The sequence below is a fragment of the Phaethon aethereus genome (genome assembly GCF_964289735.1).
Source record: "Phaethon aethereus genome assembly, chromosome: Z".
Taxonomy (NCBI): Eukaryota; Metazoa; Chordata; class Aves; order Phaethontiformes; family Phaethontidae; genus Phaethon; species Phaethon aethereus.
This window is the reverse complement of record NC_138577.1, coordinates 14745620-14760735: the sequence shown is the minus strand read 5'-3', so window position 1 is coordinate 14760735 and position 15116 is coordinate 14745620. Positions and strand designations below refer to the sequence as shown.

Here is a 15116-nt window from a genome sequence, read left to right as displayed (position 1 = left end):
GTCATGGGGATTTTTAAATCCTCTGAAGTTAAGTTTGTGGTGTCAGGGAATTTTAAACTATTCTTCTGGGGTTTAAGTGCTTAAACTGGAAATTAGCTGGTACTTAAACATCTAAGTCTTTAAGTGGATTTAAATCCTAGTCCAGGATCCATACAAAGAGGCCATTCTTCTTGGTAGAAGAATGATGCACTGATTTTATGATAAAAAAAATTACTTCCACTAAAGACTGAAATTGTATCATCTGAGTCAGTTTTTACTCTTAAGATATTACAACTGCTAATCTTCAGCCTAACATGCATTAAACGATTCAATCTACTGTTTCACATGAAGTAACATAGCCATTTTATTTAAACAGGAATTGTTATTTCCCCTGTTTTTTTCTAGAGTCCTGAAAAGCATCCCAAGCCGCGTAATGAGGCTGATTCATACAAAGGAGAAATAACATCTATGTACATAGACTTTTTTCATGTCAGTCCACAAACAAGTAAGCATAGTCAGCAAACAAGTACAGTTAGCTTTATTATTGTATGCTCTGCTGTATCTTAGAGGATGTCGAGTGGTGGTCAATAATTTTCGGCTATTCTCAAGTTACCCAGTCACTAGTACACCTGTGGCACATGCCAAAATCTGTGTTCAGAAAGCAGCTACGGTTTGGTTTATGACATTTGAACTGGACTAACTTCAGAATAAATATAAGTTACTCAGGAAAATACAGTTTTACTTCTTCTCTTCTTCTCATTAATATCATCCCATCATTATCTATTATAGATTAATATTATTTATTATTTGATAAAAATGCAGTGAACTTTGTGAATGCCTTTTAGACTGCAATTTTTAACTACAATTTTAAGCTGTCCGTTGCTTGTACTGTGTGACTGCTCATATAAATTACTTTGACATATTTGTAGCCCAGTTGTAGGATTGAAACTTCTATACAGACAGACTTGCAGGGATTGTTTGTAACTCTGGTGTGAGCTTTTCTACTAGGCAAGCCATGTAAACATAGGCTGAGAGGGAATCCCAAGTAGGCCCCTATCTTGAGCCCTCTTGCCAAATTTTGCACACCTCTTTACTACTGGATGTATTGGATCCTCTTACTTTGTATGAACATTCTTATAAGTAAAAAAAAAAAAAAAAGCCTTTGGAAAACGTATATCGTGTATAGATTATGCAAATACAAGAAAAATTGTAGCAACATTGTTCCTTTCAAATTTTGTCCTTTTGTGTTCCTCACAAATATTCACTGTATATACGTTACTATTCTGAATATTTGGACATGTGTCTTTTATTATTTATTAATCTGCACAGCAATATGACAGACCAGTTTAATTTGGAAAATCAACTTCTAATTACTTAGGGCTTGTTTCTTCAAGCTGTCCCTTGGGGCTTTGCAGAGACCCCTGTTCAATTCAAAATGAACCTAAACAGGTGAGACATTTTGCAGCATTCCACCCTTTTTCTTTTTCTCATCTTTTCACTGCTTTGGCCAAAAACTTATTAATAACACTAAATCAGACAGCACAGGGATTACTGAAGTCAAAGACCATCCTATGAGCTAGTTTTGTTGTCCTGAAAATACTGCCCATACAGAAGGGATTTCCTTTTGTTTTTCCCCTACAGAAATGGCTTTGTTGAGGAATGCAACACTAATTGACTCAGCAGCTGCTTGTATTTCCAAGCCAGTGGAGAAAATCCTGTTAGATAAAGTTGACGTTGTAACTGGAGAAGAAGCAGAACACAATGTATTACAGGTGTGTATTTCATAAAGCCTTGATGGTGAGCAGTCTTGTTGTTGAAAAGAACATCTAGATCTATTACAGATTGCAGCAATCTGAAAATAACTTCAGTTTATATTTTAAATTTTCACTTTTTAAAGATATGCCTCTGCCAACCCATTTTTCTGTAGGCTGTTATTTTCTTTTTTCATATTACATCTGTTCATTTTATAGTTTCTTTCAGTAAGTGACTGCTTCAGAACTTCATTCTACAGTTGTATTTTATAAGCATCTACACAGTATACCAGCAGTGACTGAAAGTTCAAAATTGGAAGTGATTTGAGCAAAGATTTTTGTGTGACAAAACTTTTTTGGGAAAAAAAGCAAGCAATGCATTGTCACAGTAGTAAGTTTTATAGTTCATTTAAAATCATAATTATTTTTCTGGCCCAGCAGGACGTATCTTGCTATTCTTCATCTTCAAACCGTTATTTTCTCAGCAAATAGCAATGACATATATGATTTAAAAAATCTTAACATTGAAAGATACACTATATTATCATTGATTAAATCTTCTGTCTTGTCAGAACATGAAAGTTTTGCTCTCTTTGGAGCAGTACTTTCCTAGTGATGGTACTGGTATCCTGGGCTGCATAATTCTAATGAGTGTAGAACGCTTGCAACAAATTCAGCTCTGTTAGTGGGTATCACAGATGAAGAGTTAATGAAGATGAAATAATTGGAAAAAGTAAACTGGGATTCATGCTGAATGTTTTCCATGACTAGCAGAATGTTTAGCACAGATATGGGAGCCATTTCATTTTAAGTAATAAGGGTGATATATGTGTATATCTATCTTTGTATACACGCATATGGATGTATTAAGAGCCATATCAAATCATTTAAAAACATAAAGTTTTAGAACCAATAAAATGAACATCGGCTGGCAATTCCCATCATGTATTTATTTTTCAGATCAACTGCAAGCTCTTTGTATTTAATAAGCTTTCTTTAACCTGGACTGAAAGAGGCAGAGGATCCCTGAGGCTTAATGACACTTCTAGCAATCAACATGGAATGTTGCAGTCAAGGCTAAGTAAGAATTAAATAATGAAGTGACACATACACGAAATGCTAAATAACTTGTACTGTTGCTGGACCAAATAAGTTTATTTGAGAACCTTTGAAACTGAGTAGCTAGCTTTAGTTAAGTCAAGTTGCTGAGAATCTTTTTAACATAGTCTGATAAAGTTGGCTATGTTACTGACTGAGGCACTGGGTATTTGTCACTCCGTGTGTACTCTCACGCTTGCATATGTGCACTTCTACTGTAGTGTATCTTTAGCTCAGTCATCAGGCTGACAGTTTGCTCTCTGTTGATTCTGCTTTTCCAGGAGCACTCTTCAAAGTCACTTCTGGAATGTTGTTTTTACTGTGCTGTCATTTTTTGTATTGTACTGCACAGTTTCAGCAGATTATTTGCTTTGTATGCCAGATGTATTGAAAAAAACTAATACATTTTGGTATTTTAAAAAGTAATTTAAAAAAATCTCATGTCAGATTTTAAACCAAATTAAAAAGAGTAATTCATGAAAATACTAGTTGTACACAAGCGGTAGAGAAAATGGGTGCAGTAAAAATTAAGAAGGTTCCAATGACTTACCATATAAACCTTCTTATTTTAGTTATGCGAAATCAAGGCAGCTTGAGACTGATTCTCAACACCCGACTCTGGGATCAAATGGTTATAAAAAGAGCAAACAGAAAGAGCCTGTGCTTCACTGCTACAGACCAAGAGGACCACTCTGTTCAAGTATTTCTAATTCAGGTAAGCAAAAGATAAAAACCTCATCCAAATCCCCATTTCATCGAGGATTCTGAAGACTTCCTGAGGCTCTGGTTTTAGCAAATGGCCTTTTATGCTCTGTCAGGCTATGCTTTGCTTGGCTGTTACATGCCTTTTATTATTAAATGAGTTAGAAGTGCTATCCCTTGGTATGTCACAAAAAAAGGTGTGAAGATGGGATGTGGCCTTAGGACAGACATTTCCAGACTCTTGTTTCACGTACCGCTGATGGAATGGATATCATTCCAGAGTCATATGCAGCAATTACTCTTTCTTACAGAAGCAACACTGAGAATTTCTACACAGGTAGTCACATATTCTTAGTTAGTTACTTTGGTACAAGGCAGCAGCTTTCTGCCACAGTATTGACACTGTGCTTGCAATAATCCATCCCATGTAGGAGCTCCATTTCTCAGCTGAGGAGAACACAGATTTTGTGATGTCACCTTACATAAGACAATAGTCTTGGGAATTGTGGTCTGCTTTACCAAGGGCTGAGAAGTTGAGGATGGAAATGTGGTGGACTTACTTGCAAATAAATAGCACATAGGTCCTACGTTGGGAAGTGAGAGCATCCATTGGAGCTTAAGGATGTCTCCAGTTTCCCCAGTAGACCCTTCTGGGAGGGGTTCAGCCTCCTGGGCAAGACAAATAAATCACCACTTCTGCAAAGTGTCACATGTCATACACAAGCAATGCAGTGTATATGCAAGCAATGTAAGTCTCTCACTTCCAAACAGTGTGACAGACTTAAATGCACAGCTGGTCTGCATGTGAGAATTAGAAACGAACTAGAATTCCAGATGTGTTGCAGTTTTTCTAGCATATATAGATGTAAACATTCCTTAAATTCTGTCTTGGCACTTCTGGACAGTAAAGGCAGACATGTATTAGGAAACCAAGATACAGGACAGCTGTATGTGTGTGGCAAGGGTTGCAGGAAGCTGCTTCTACAGTTGTACGTGAAGCAGCTGGTGTCCATCACTGTAGCTGGTATCCAGCCAAACTAACACTGAAACTCTTGAGTGTGAAAAGCAAATTGGTCAATGCGTGAGACACCCAACAGGCATCACCAAAGCCTTGGCATGTAAATCAGGCTGGTCTAGTAGTCAGTGGAGCCCACTTCTCCAAGGCACCAGCAGATTTTTTAACTGACATTTAAATTTGTTTTTCCCACATTACATGAATGAGTGGGTTCAGGGATATTATCCAAAGGGCTTCTCATGAGTGAGGGAGGGGAGTCATTATGATGCTGCCTGCCAAGGAGACAGTCCACAAGACTCCATTAGGTTGGTCCTGTAGTACTCGCCCAGCTTTGTGCAGAGGGCTGAGCCTGCCCCCTCCCCTCATGCTTGTTTCTCCCTCCTTGCTTTTGGTGGCATTGGAATTTGTACAGTTATGAGTGAGGCAAATCAGATAACTGATCTAGGTGGGTTGGTTCATTTTTACTAAGTTAGTTTTTTAGCTTGATTTTATTCACCTGTGATTGCCTTAATGGTGGTACTGGCACAATGGAGAGGGCAGAAATGAGGAGTCAGAGGATGTATGGACGGGAGTTCACCCTTCTTGGCAGAAGCTGGAGTTCACAGTAGATTAAAGTGACAGAGAAACTCTGGCTTTTGAATAAGTAGAAAGCTACAGATAGAAATGATCAGACTGAATAGCTGCCTCTCTCATATTTATGACCCTACATTTCCTGAAAAGCTGTGTTATCTTGAGAACCCGGGTTTGTCCACTGAGAATTGCATTTGTAGCTGAGACACCTGATCAACTCTGAATTGCTTTCTTCTTTGCCTGGCTGTAGGGAGAGAATTGTTTGCTGCTGGAAGTCTGGGTAGCACAGAAGACAACCCTGATCTGCTGCTGCTTCCCAGTCTGCATAGCTTTTCCACCTGCACAAACTGAAACCTGTCATTCCTATCCAAACAAGACGTATGTCTTCCTATTGCCAAGTGATACAGACAGAAATTACTCCACATGATGCATGGAAGTGGAGAATTAGTTTACAGAAGATCATATGCATTCAGTTACCCTCTGGTAGATGATTTGCTTCATAAGATGTTCTCTATGGGCACTTCTGACAGTGCCCAAACGAAATGCTTTTAGGAAAAGCATTTTAGGAAGCATATGCAAGCTTGGCCACTTTGTATGGTCTGTTCACCTCATCAACACCCAGCATCCATAACTGTTGTATTAGGCATGCAAGAGCATGCACCCCTACTCGTTTCCTTTGCTATCTATTTTGTGAAATAATTGTCCCTGAATTTTTCTAATTCCTTTTTTAAACTTTTATTACTATATTTTTGGTGTTGTTTTTACTTTCTACTCTCTGTCCCCACTCTCTCCTAAGGAAGCAAATTCTAGAAGTTCCTACTTACTCTCTAAAGAAGCACTTTCTTATATGCTGACCCTCTACTGCTTTCATTAAGCATACCCTAGTGCATTTATTGTGTGGTCTGATGACCAGCCATACGACATTCAGTTTATCCACCAGTTTTATAATTTTGAAAACCTTAGTTATACCCGCTTCTCATCCTTCTCGTCAGACTGAAGAGTCTCAACTCTTCATAAGGAGCTGCACCATATCCTTGGTCATTTTTGGTGCCCTTCTCTTTACCTTCTTTGATTCTGCTATATCCTTGAGATGTGATGACCAGAACGGAACACAGTACTCAGGACATGGCTGCTCGAAGGTTTATGTACTGGCAAAATGCTGCCTTGTCCAGTTCTCAATATCCTTCTTGATGATGCTCATCTTCTGTTCAACAATAGCAGCAGAATTCATGGTATCTTTAAATTTTATAATCACAAATAATTTTTTTTAGTTAGGTTTTAAAATTCTTATTTATTCTGTAAACCAAAATGCAATACATATATTAACATTCAGTGCTTTATTACTTCTAGAAACATACTCAGGAATTGTCTGCAATATCAAGTACTCAGTACAAACTGAGCCATTCTTCAGGGGAAATAATTTTTAAGCTTATGTGTCTTGTAACTGTAGAGAAAATAATCAACAACTACATTTTATAAAATTCATACCACTCAAAGAAACTTGACATTATTTGTATTATTTTATTTGAACTTATTTTCTGAAGTGAATTATTAAGTGTGACTCTTAAATGGATTGCTCTGATTAAAAAAACCAAAATACAGCTCTTTCATTACTTTTGAAAATTTGTCAGTCAGCTTCTCTGTGAAAAACAGAGATTTTTCTCAGTTAGTTTGGACTCTATGCATTTTATGTTCTGCAGGCAAGCTCAAAAGACACTGGATACCTGTATGCAGCAATACATCACCGCCTTGTGGCATTGCGAAGCTTTGCTGAGCAAGAGCCAGATGTTAATCAAGTCAGCACAGAGTCAGAAATGGCTTTTCATCCATTAAACTGTGATAGCGATGATGAAGATGATGAAAAAATAACTCAAGTGAGCAGCAGTGGATCTGGTAAGCAGAAATTTTCCTGGGAATGCTGTAATCCTTTCAGGGTATTTTCTTGTAAGCAATGAATATTGCACTTCTTTTTTTTCATGCTGATTATAACTTTCATCTGTAACAGATACCCCTTTACAGGTAAGAGGGTAATTCCTTTTAGTATTTTGACTTAATACTGTTAAAAAGCAAGGTTTTTCCAGATCAAGTATCTACACATCTTTATAGCAGTGGAATACTCTTTTGACAAAAGGCTGAGGGTTACCAAATTTTAGTATTGCCAAGCTTTACTTAAAGGTTTCTTCAGTGTATTTAAGTAGAAATGACTAGAGGTATTGAGATGCTAGTTGTTACTTGAGTAAGTTAAAGTTGAGTCCATTCACATCAGCGCTTAGGTAGTTACTAATTGCTCCAAGTATAACGTGTTTACTAAGACATTTATTATGCAGTGGTTAATTTAAAACACTGATTCTTGATCAGCTGTAATAACTACATCATTAGGGACTTCACAGGTCAAGATTCACACACCAGTTTTGCCAGCTTTCTTCAACATAACAAAAACATAAGCTCCTCAAAGTAAAGCATGCAGCTGAAACAAGATACAAGGGGCAAGGTGCTGACTGAATCCTACTCTAGAAGCAGTTAATACAGCTTACAACAAGGCTGGGGTCACATTTGCAGAAAGCAAGGCAGAAACAGCTGTCAAACTGTCTTCTATCTTAGCAAAAGATAAGTCACTTTTCGGGGGTGAATTCACTTGCTTGTGCCAAACTGCTACAGTGAATACTGGAGCTGCCAATTACATTCAATTTTCTAACAGAAGGACTACAGCAGGCATGTTTGAGTTGTTGCTCATAGCATTAGTTTCCCTCTCCAACTGAGTAACACACTGTCCTTATATTATAAACTCTTCCGTTAAACAACTATTCAACAAGAATCAAGTCATGTATAAGTAACAGCTATGAGTGATTCTTTGCTTAAGGAAATAAGTCTTTTTTCGCCTTTAGGCAAAAAGATTGCAGTTTACAGTGCTTGTTCCCATTATTAATTGTTGTTTAACTACATTTCAGTAGCATTCACTGCTCTAAACAAAGTATGGTGCTCTTATACATTTTCTGTTTAGGAAATGGGAGAACTGTTAGCTCTGAAAACTCCCTGGATTGCTCCCAGATAATAAAAAATTACCTCTGTAATTCCTAAATAGTCTCTGTTGACTTTACAAAGAGTTTCTGGTAACTTGAAAATTCTGGATGGAGCTTGATTCCTTTCCAGAATTATTGATGATAAGAACTCTTTCTTCTTTTAGGGGTAAAAAAAAAAAAAAAAAAAAAAAAAAAAAAAAAAAAAAGAGGGGAAAGGGAATGTCAGAGCAGTGTAGGAGCACAGGTTTACAAGTTAAATATTTATTTTTATTTGCAGAGACTTCTGATACAAATATTCCAATGGCAGCCAGCAAACAGATTCTGAGATATGAGTGTCAGGTGTTGTTTCTTCTTGACCTTTTAGTTTAAGCATCTGTCTTTCATTTATGTCCAGCTACTGACAGCAGTTCTAACAATCTCTTTCAAGTGCTGTTTCGATGACTTCTAGCATTTCCTACGTATCTTAATCTCTTATCTTATTCTTAGAGCCACGAGGTTTTAATTTTGCATAGATCTCAGTTACTGGTATCCGAGTCCCACTTTACATGCAGACATTCACATCTTACACATGCCTGTCCCTGGAATTCCCATTTCCAAAACAGGAAGAAAAACATACCTCATGGGTTTGAACAGGGAGAGGCTAGTTTTAAATACCAGCGTGGAAATGTCCATTTGGATGCAAGAGATCAGATCTGGTATATTTGGGAGCATTTATTTAAAGCTTTCATTTTCATGCTTTCATTTTCATTGAAGGATGTACGTGAGTAAGTCGTCTTATTTTTATTGCTGTAACTCAGTTTCAGAATTACCTCTCCTTAAGATTACTATAAATGTTAAGAAGCGTAAGTTCTCAGTGACTGTTTCATTACAAGAAATACAATTAGAAAATATGCCTGCATTTTATTTCATTCCATTCTACCTGTTTTGTCTTAAAAAATACTTCTTTCTTTTCTTAATACAGGCAATTTTCTTCTTGTTAAACTGAACTAACACGGTTCCCTAGATTATGCTGTACATTTCATGACACTGTAAAAGACATAAAAAAAAGGACAAGAATTATCTTTACTGCTAGAGACTGAAGAAGAAAGCAAATATGATATATGTAATAAGTGAAGTGTTACGCGATTCTATATGTTTGCAAGACATTTTTGTAAGAATTTTTTACACAGAATTCTTCGCTGTAACATCCACGGGATATTAATGCTGTATAAGGACAGTGTATAAGGTAGTAGAGATACTTCTAACATTTTACAAAATCAGTATAGACATTTATTCCAATATTTTTTAAATTTGTAATTGAATTGCTTTACTTTCAAGTAGAGATATTAATTTTGTAAAGTGCATAAAGAATAATTTGCTGTACCTGATACATTTTTGGATCATATTTCACCAATTACAGCTTGGATATTTTTACCAACAAGTTGCTCTGTAAATCTAAGTGGGGAGAAGTGGAACAATTCATCTTTAAACAGATTTTGAGAGTGGATGGGATCAATAACTCTCTGGGAAGTATTTCTCTTTTCCCAATGACTACAAAGTGAACCAAGGAGATGAATTTAGACTAGACAGCAAACTTCTAGGCTGTCCAAAGCCAAGCAAATCTATTCGTCCATTTCTTTCATTGCCAATTCATTTCTCTGCTAAGTATTGTAACTATGTTTGCCTCCAGTTATCTTTGTAATGAGGAAAGATCAGCAGAATTCTTTATTACGCATATGAAACATTTTCTCACTAACTAATTTAACATATAAAACAATGAAAATTGCTGATATGGCAATGTATCAATGACTGGACCAAGAGTGCTCCCTTCTGAGGGAAATGCCACAGGCCTCAGACAGTTGTATGACTCTCCTCAGACCTGCAGTCCTTACATTCTTTTCTATGTGGTAGATCTGCTTCTACAAACAGAATAGACAGTTTCCCTTAGCCAAGCATATGCAATAGCCTCATAAGGGAGCATGGTCTCCTGGTACCTGACCCCTGTGGATAAAGAGGACCTAGCACCCTAGCACACACAGATCGGGGCATGTTCTGCATGAATAACATAATGTCAAACTGTTGCCACTACCTCCTCCTGCTTTGCTAAGTGATCTCAACCATTGATTTGGGGCTTTCCTGTATGTTGGCACACCTGTGTCAAGTATCTGTGCAGACAAAGTCTTCTGACTCCTGTTTTTTAAGCACCTTGACTACAGGCAGTTACATATTCAGCACGTGGGCGTGCTGAGTTGCACTGCTAACATGCATGAAGTCCAAATATAGTTAAAGGATAGACAGTTCTCTAACATAGAAACTGCAGCTCTTGCAGGGTGCCCATCTTTTCCCACTGGCAGCACAAACAAACAAGGCACCTACGTCAGGCTCAAAAAATCATCCTGCCAGGACATGCATCTGTTGGAGCCCTGATACCTAAGCTTGCCATTGGTGGCAGCTGATCTGAAGTGATTGCTTAGACCCATAAGAGACTAAGATGTCTCAAAAATTGTTACTCCTTGCTTCTGACAATTCTATTTTGTCATACCCATACGGAGAGTCTGTCCTTGCTCCAAAAGAATGCCTTTTGTTTACATTTATAAACAGGTGCTGTTTTCATCATGGTCATCAGAAATAGCGGAAGGTACATAAAGTGTTGTAACCCCGATAGTATTTACAAAGAACTGTTATTTCTTAGAGTCATAAGGCAATTCTTTCACAGGGGACTATGAAATGTCAGTCATGGTAGTAGAATAGCATGGAGCTATAGGTAGGATGGTTCCTATGACTTCCATCCTTTTCTCTTTTCTGATTTTGCAGGAATTTGTTTATTTTTATACAAAATTTTTTTTTTAATAATATTTTATGCATTATTTCTTATACTGCACCTCACCAATAACGCTCTTAAATCGTCTCCTAACTTCATCCTGATTGAGGGATCTTCTCTTTTGATTGAGATGTCCTCTCTTTCCTAGCATGGAATTTTCTTTTAGAAACTATTATGATGAATTCAAAGATGCTGAAGTCTAGGACTAGGTACGTCCCAAGAAGTCTCTCCATACGTAGCCCTAGACCTTAAGAGAAAACCATAGTATGTGAAGATACAGGGTGTCCCATATGGGTCCACCAATAATTGCATGGATTTTGGAAACTACTGGTGTTGAGAGTGGGACAGTATCATATCACAGAAGTGCAACCTTTGTTTTAGTTTAGATACATTTTCTAGTCCATTGTACATGTACCCCCCATGTTGGCCTCATTAGGACTCTGTCACGTGCTGGTGTTTATCAAGATTTAAAATGTTACAAGAGCTTTTTTAATTTTTAAGTAAAATACTTTTAAAGTTCTTAAAGGAACTACTGTTCAGCAACACCATAGGAACTCCTGAAAAACTGCTATCTTTGTTTGACATTTCTTGTGAATTTAATTTAAATTCTTACCAATTGTTAAGGATTCCAAATCACAAATCTAACACACACACCTGACAGTGATTAAAACTGAGGAAAAGGTAAGAATTAACTTCTTTGCTGGAGTCCAAGTTTCTGTATTCTTTGCAGCAGGTATCAGTAACATCTAAAGCAGAGAAGAAAAGAAAACTCTGTGATTGGCTTTAAATGCTGACATATCAGGAAAGAGCAGAGGGGAATTCAGATTTAATATTCTCACAGACTCAGGGCCTTTCATTGCACCTGTAAGAGGTTTAGAACTTTTAGTAAGCATTTAGCGGTGGCCAGATGGATGCAGTTTTTAAGCAGATACTGAAATGGTGATATTATGTGTCTGGCATTAGTCAGCTATATCTGGTTTTTGCAGATTACTTATAGTTGTAGAGTTTACACACCAAAAACACCCCTGGATACTTTATCAGGACCAATGAGTTATTTGAAGATATGTTGGATTTCTTACAGTATACAGAGCATCTATGATAAAGTGTTAAGACAGCGTTCCCCTTACAGAGTGAGATGATTTGCATCCCAGACACATTGTCCCATCTAGATACCTGAATCCTTAGTGCTTATGTGCTTGTCTTTATTGACACGGGGGGTCACAAGCTTCATTCACTATTCACATGCTCAAATATTTGTGAATAATCCTGTGTTATCTAGTTAGATATTTACCTAAACCAGGAACTGATCATATCCAGACTTTAACCTACTGCTTTGGTATTATGAAATGCCAGATTGTTTCAAAACATGAATATGCTCAAATAAGCAAGATTTTTCAAAATTCTTTTTCAGATCTTTCTAGATGGAACCGCAGGCAGTCCATAGTGTGCTTGTGACACCTACCAGAGGTTACAACAGCACGGCTGAGAACTTATCTTCCCAAAACATCTAAGCTGACTCATCAGTCCCTGGAGGGAGGAAATCAGACACATTTTGCTTTATGACTTTTAAGCAAAGATGAATTTTAGGGACAGCTTAAGTTTAATACATAGAGAAAGAACCTGAGATGCACTTTTGAGGATTTCAGTCAGCCTGCTTTGCACTGAGACAGGAATGACACAATGGCTTCCAATATTCAAGAAGTGTTACAAAGGCTTCAGGCTTTAGAATTCAATATATTTAGATGCATTATTAAAGTAAGGAGTTTTATAGGGAATAAATGTTTATTCGTCATATTGATGGATAAAACCACATAGCCATGAACTAATAATATACGTGAAGAGATATTTGTTACTTTTCATCTATTATTTAAAAGATACATTTGGAAAGAGTTAAATAGGGCTTCACTGAAAACATACAATTTAAAATTGTGTCGCAACATCGCATCCTGTTTGTAACAATATACAAGCAGAACTGCAAGTGGCAGTTTAGTATACCCAAGGCCTACAGAAACCAGCCTTCATAACAAGTTAATTTTTGTTTTGAAAATATCTGGAGTTGTATACTGGTTGTAGAATTTTGTTAAAGGGCAAAGAACCTTGGCTTTACAGCCATAAGCACCAGGAGACTTCACCATGAAGAACTGCAAGCCAGTTTTAGGGGTCATACGGAGGTTTAATATCTAAAAGTCTACCTGCTTGCACGCATGAACACCTTTTCAGTTGCACAAAACAAGCACTTGCACTGTTAAGTGTCCATTTGATATACACAAATAAATGCATGCACAATCTAACTGGATATCTGCATAAAAATTTCTCTTAAATGTGTGAGATTATCTGAGATTACTTCTGCCTTAGCTCTAGCTAATCCCTAAACAGCATCATTCCTTGAAATAGATAAATATGTCACACATCCTAACATGTGCAATAATCCCAACAGTGCCAAAGGCAGCGTCACTCTAAAAAGTGATTCCACGAACTACTGCCTTCTACCTAACCATTGAGATGAGGAATTAGAAAAATCAATCCTCGCTAATGCCATCTGTGAATGAAGACTTGCCAGATCATCCATAAACCCATGCACAGTACAGACACCATTTATGCTCTGTGTTTTCTATTCATTCTGTCAGAAGATAAAGAAATTATGTTTGTAATTGTTCTGCTGCAACTCTGCTCCCTTGTATATTGTTGGTTACCAAATATCATTTTCATCCTCAGGGCTGAAACAATGTTCAGAAATATATGAAGTCCTTTTAATTAAGGTAATTGTAATGATTTCTCAATCTTAAAAGCTGCATCACACCTGAAGTGTCAAGTTCCAATTAGTTTTCCCATCTGAACATATGTATGGAGTTGGAAGAATACCAGCTTCTTCCTGAATTCTCAGTGCCCTGCCAAGGTTAGCATCCAGATGAAGCTTAACTAGCATCTGGGTTGTGCCAAGTCCTATGTAGCCTGCCAAAATTAGCACTGGTCTGACTTCGATTTAGCATCTGGATGACAGTAAGCCTAAGTGGGACTGGATTTTTGCCTTCAGGAAAAGGGGAGCGCTTCACAGCAGAGCACCTGTGTCAAACACTGAAGCACTCTTTGACTCTTCAGTCTGCTGATAGCAAAAATGTTCTTTCCATAACTAGCTGTACATTGTGTTCTTTTCTGTCATCAGCCTCACTCCTGACCACAACAATATTTGCATCACTGACCTTCATATTTCATTGCTGCAACTCATACTCAGGAACAAAGCTCCATGTTATAAAAACTTGAGTAGTCGTAAAACACAGCAGCCCTACATATTTAGCAACAGGTCATGGTGATAACTTTGCCCTGGAGTTCAGCTGGCTATGCACTGAATGCAGAGTTTGATTTCAAAGTCTCTCCTGATAATCAAAGCCTTCCGTGAAAACAGGATTTAAGCACCTAAGTGTCATGATATTCCTCTAAATTCTACTACAGCTGTAAAATCCTTGGCAAATGAAGGAGCATTCCAAAGCAGGCACAACAGAACTTTTGCAGACACAGGACTTAAACTTTGTAATTTGCACCCACAGCATGAGGAACAAGGCTTATGATCACTTACAAATAAACACTCTTTTGATCTGCCTCTCCCCAGGATTGTTACATATATACACAACTATAGACACAAACACACACTCTTAAACATTAATCTGTATCTCCTAAAAGCCAAGGAGGAAAGGAGATGTTTAACTACTTTGAAAAGTTTGGATACTGTGGTAAAAGAGGACATAAAAATACATGTATGTGCAGGCATATTTATGGTATGAATTTTTCGTCTTAAGATCCTAATTATTTATTCTATTTAGTGTCATTACACTAAAATTCATTGTTTTTCAAGACTGAAGGTACGCTAAAATGTAATATATTAACTTGGTTTTAAATATGTAATATTTGTCATTTTATGACAGCCAGAGTAACAGTTTCTATGCCTGAACAATAAACAATTTTCTTCCAGCTTTATTTCCTTCTAACTAGTTGCCTTGTTTTGTGTCCCAGTTGGAGCTTCCTACAGACAGTTCCTTTCACGCCACAGAATTTCAAGCCTGTTTTCTTACATAAACAAGATTTAAACAGTTATGTACTCCATCCATCCATCCATCCATCCATCCATCCATCCATCCATCCATCCATCCATCCATCCATGCATCCATCCATCCATCCATCCATCC

General features: G+C 37.3%; 1 protein-coding gene across 1 annotated transcript in view; it reads left to right on the top strand.

The window, feature by feature from the left end:
• RANBP3L (RAN binding protein 3 like) overlaps window positions 1-13506 on the top strand; it is a gene marked incomplete at both ends in the record, with an annotated part of 32301 nt that extends 18795 nt beyond the window's left edge. Inside the window, 9 exon segments of the mRNA XM_082013755.1 lie at window positions 385-484; window positions 1621-1751; window positions 2691-2811; window positions 3401-3543; window positions 6816-7008; window positions 13373-13390; window positions 13393-13433; window positions 13437-13463; window positions 13465-13506. Of these exon segments, the coding sequence (XP_081869881.1) occupies window positions 385-484; window positions 1621-1751; window positions 2691-2811; window positions 3401-3543; window positions 6816-7008; window positions 13373-13390; window positions 13393-13433; window positions 13437-13463; window positions 13465-13506 (816 nt within the window).
• Between the last annotated feature and the right edge of the window lie 1610 nt (window positions 13507-15116).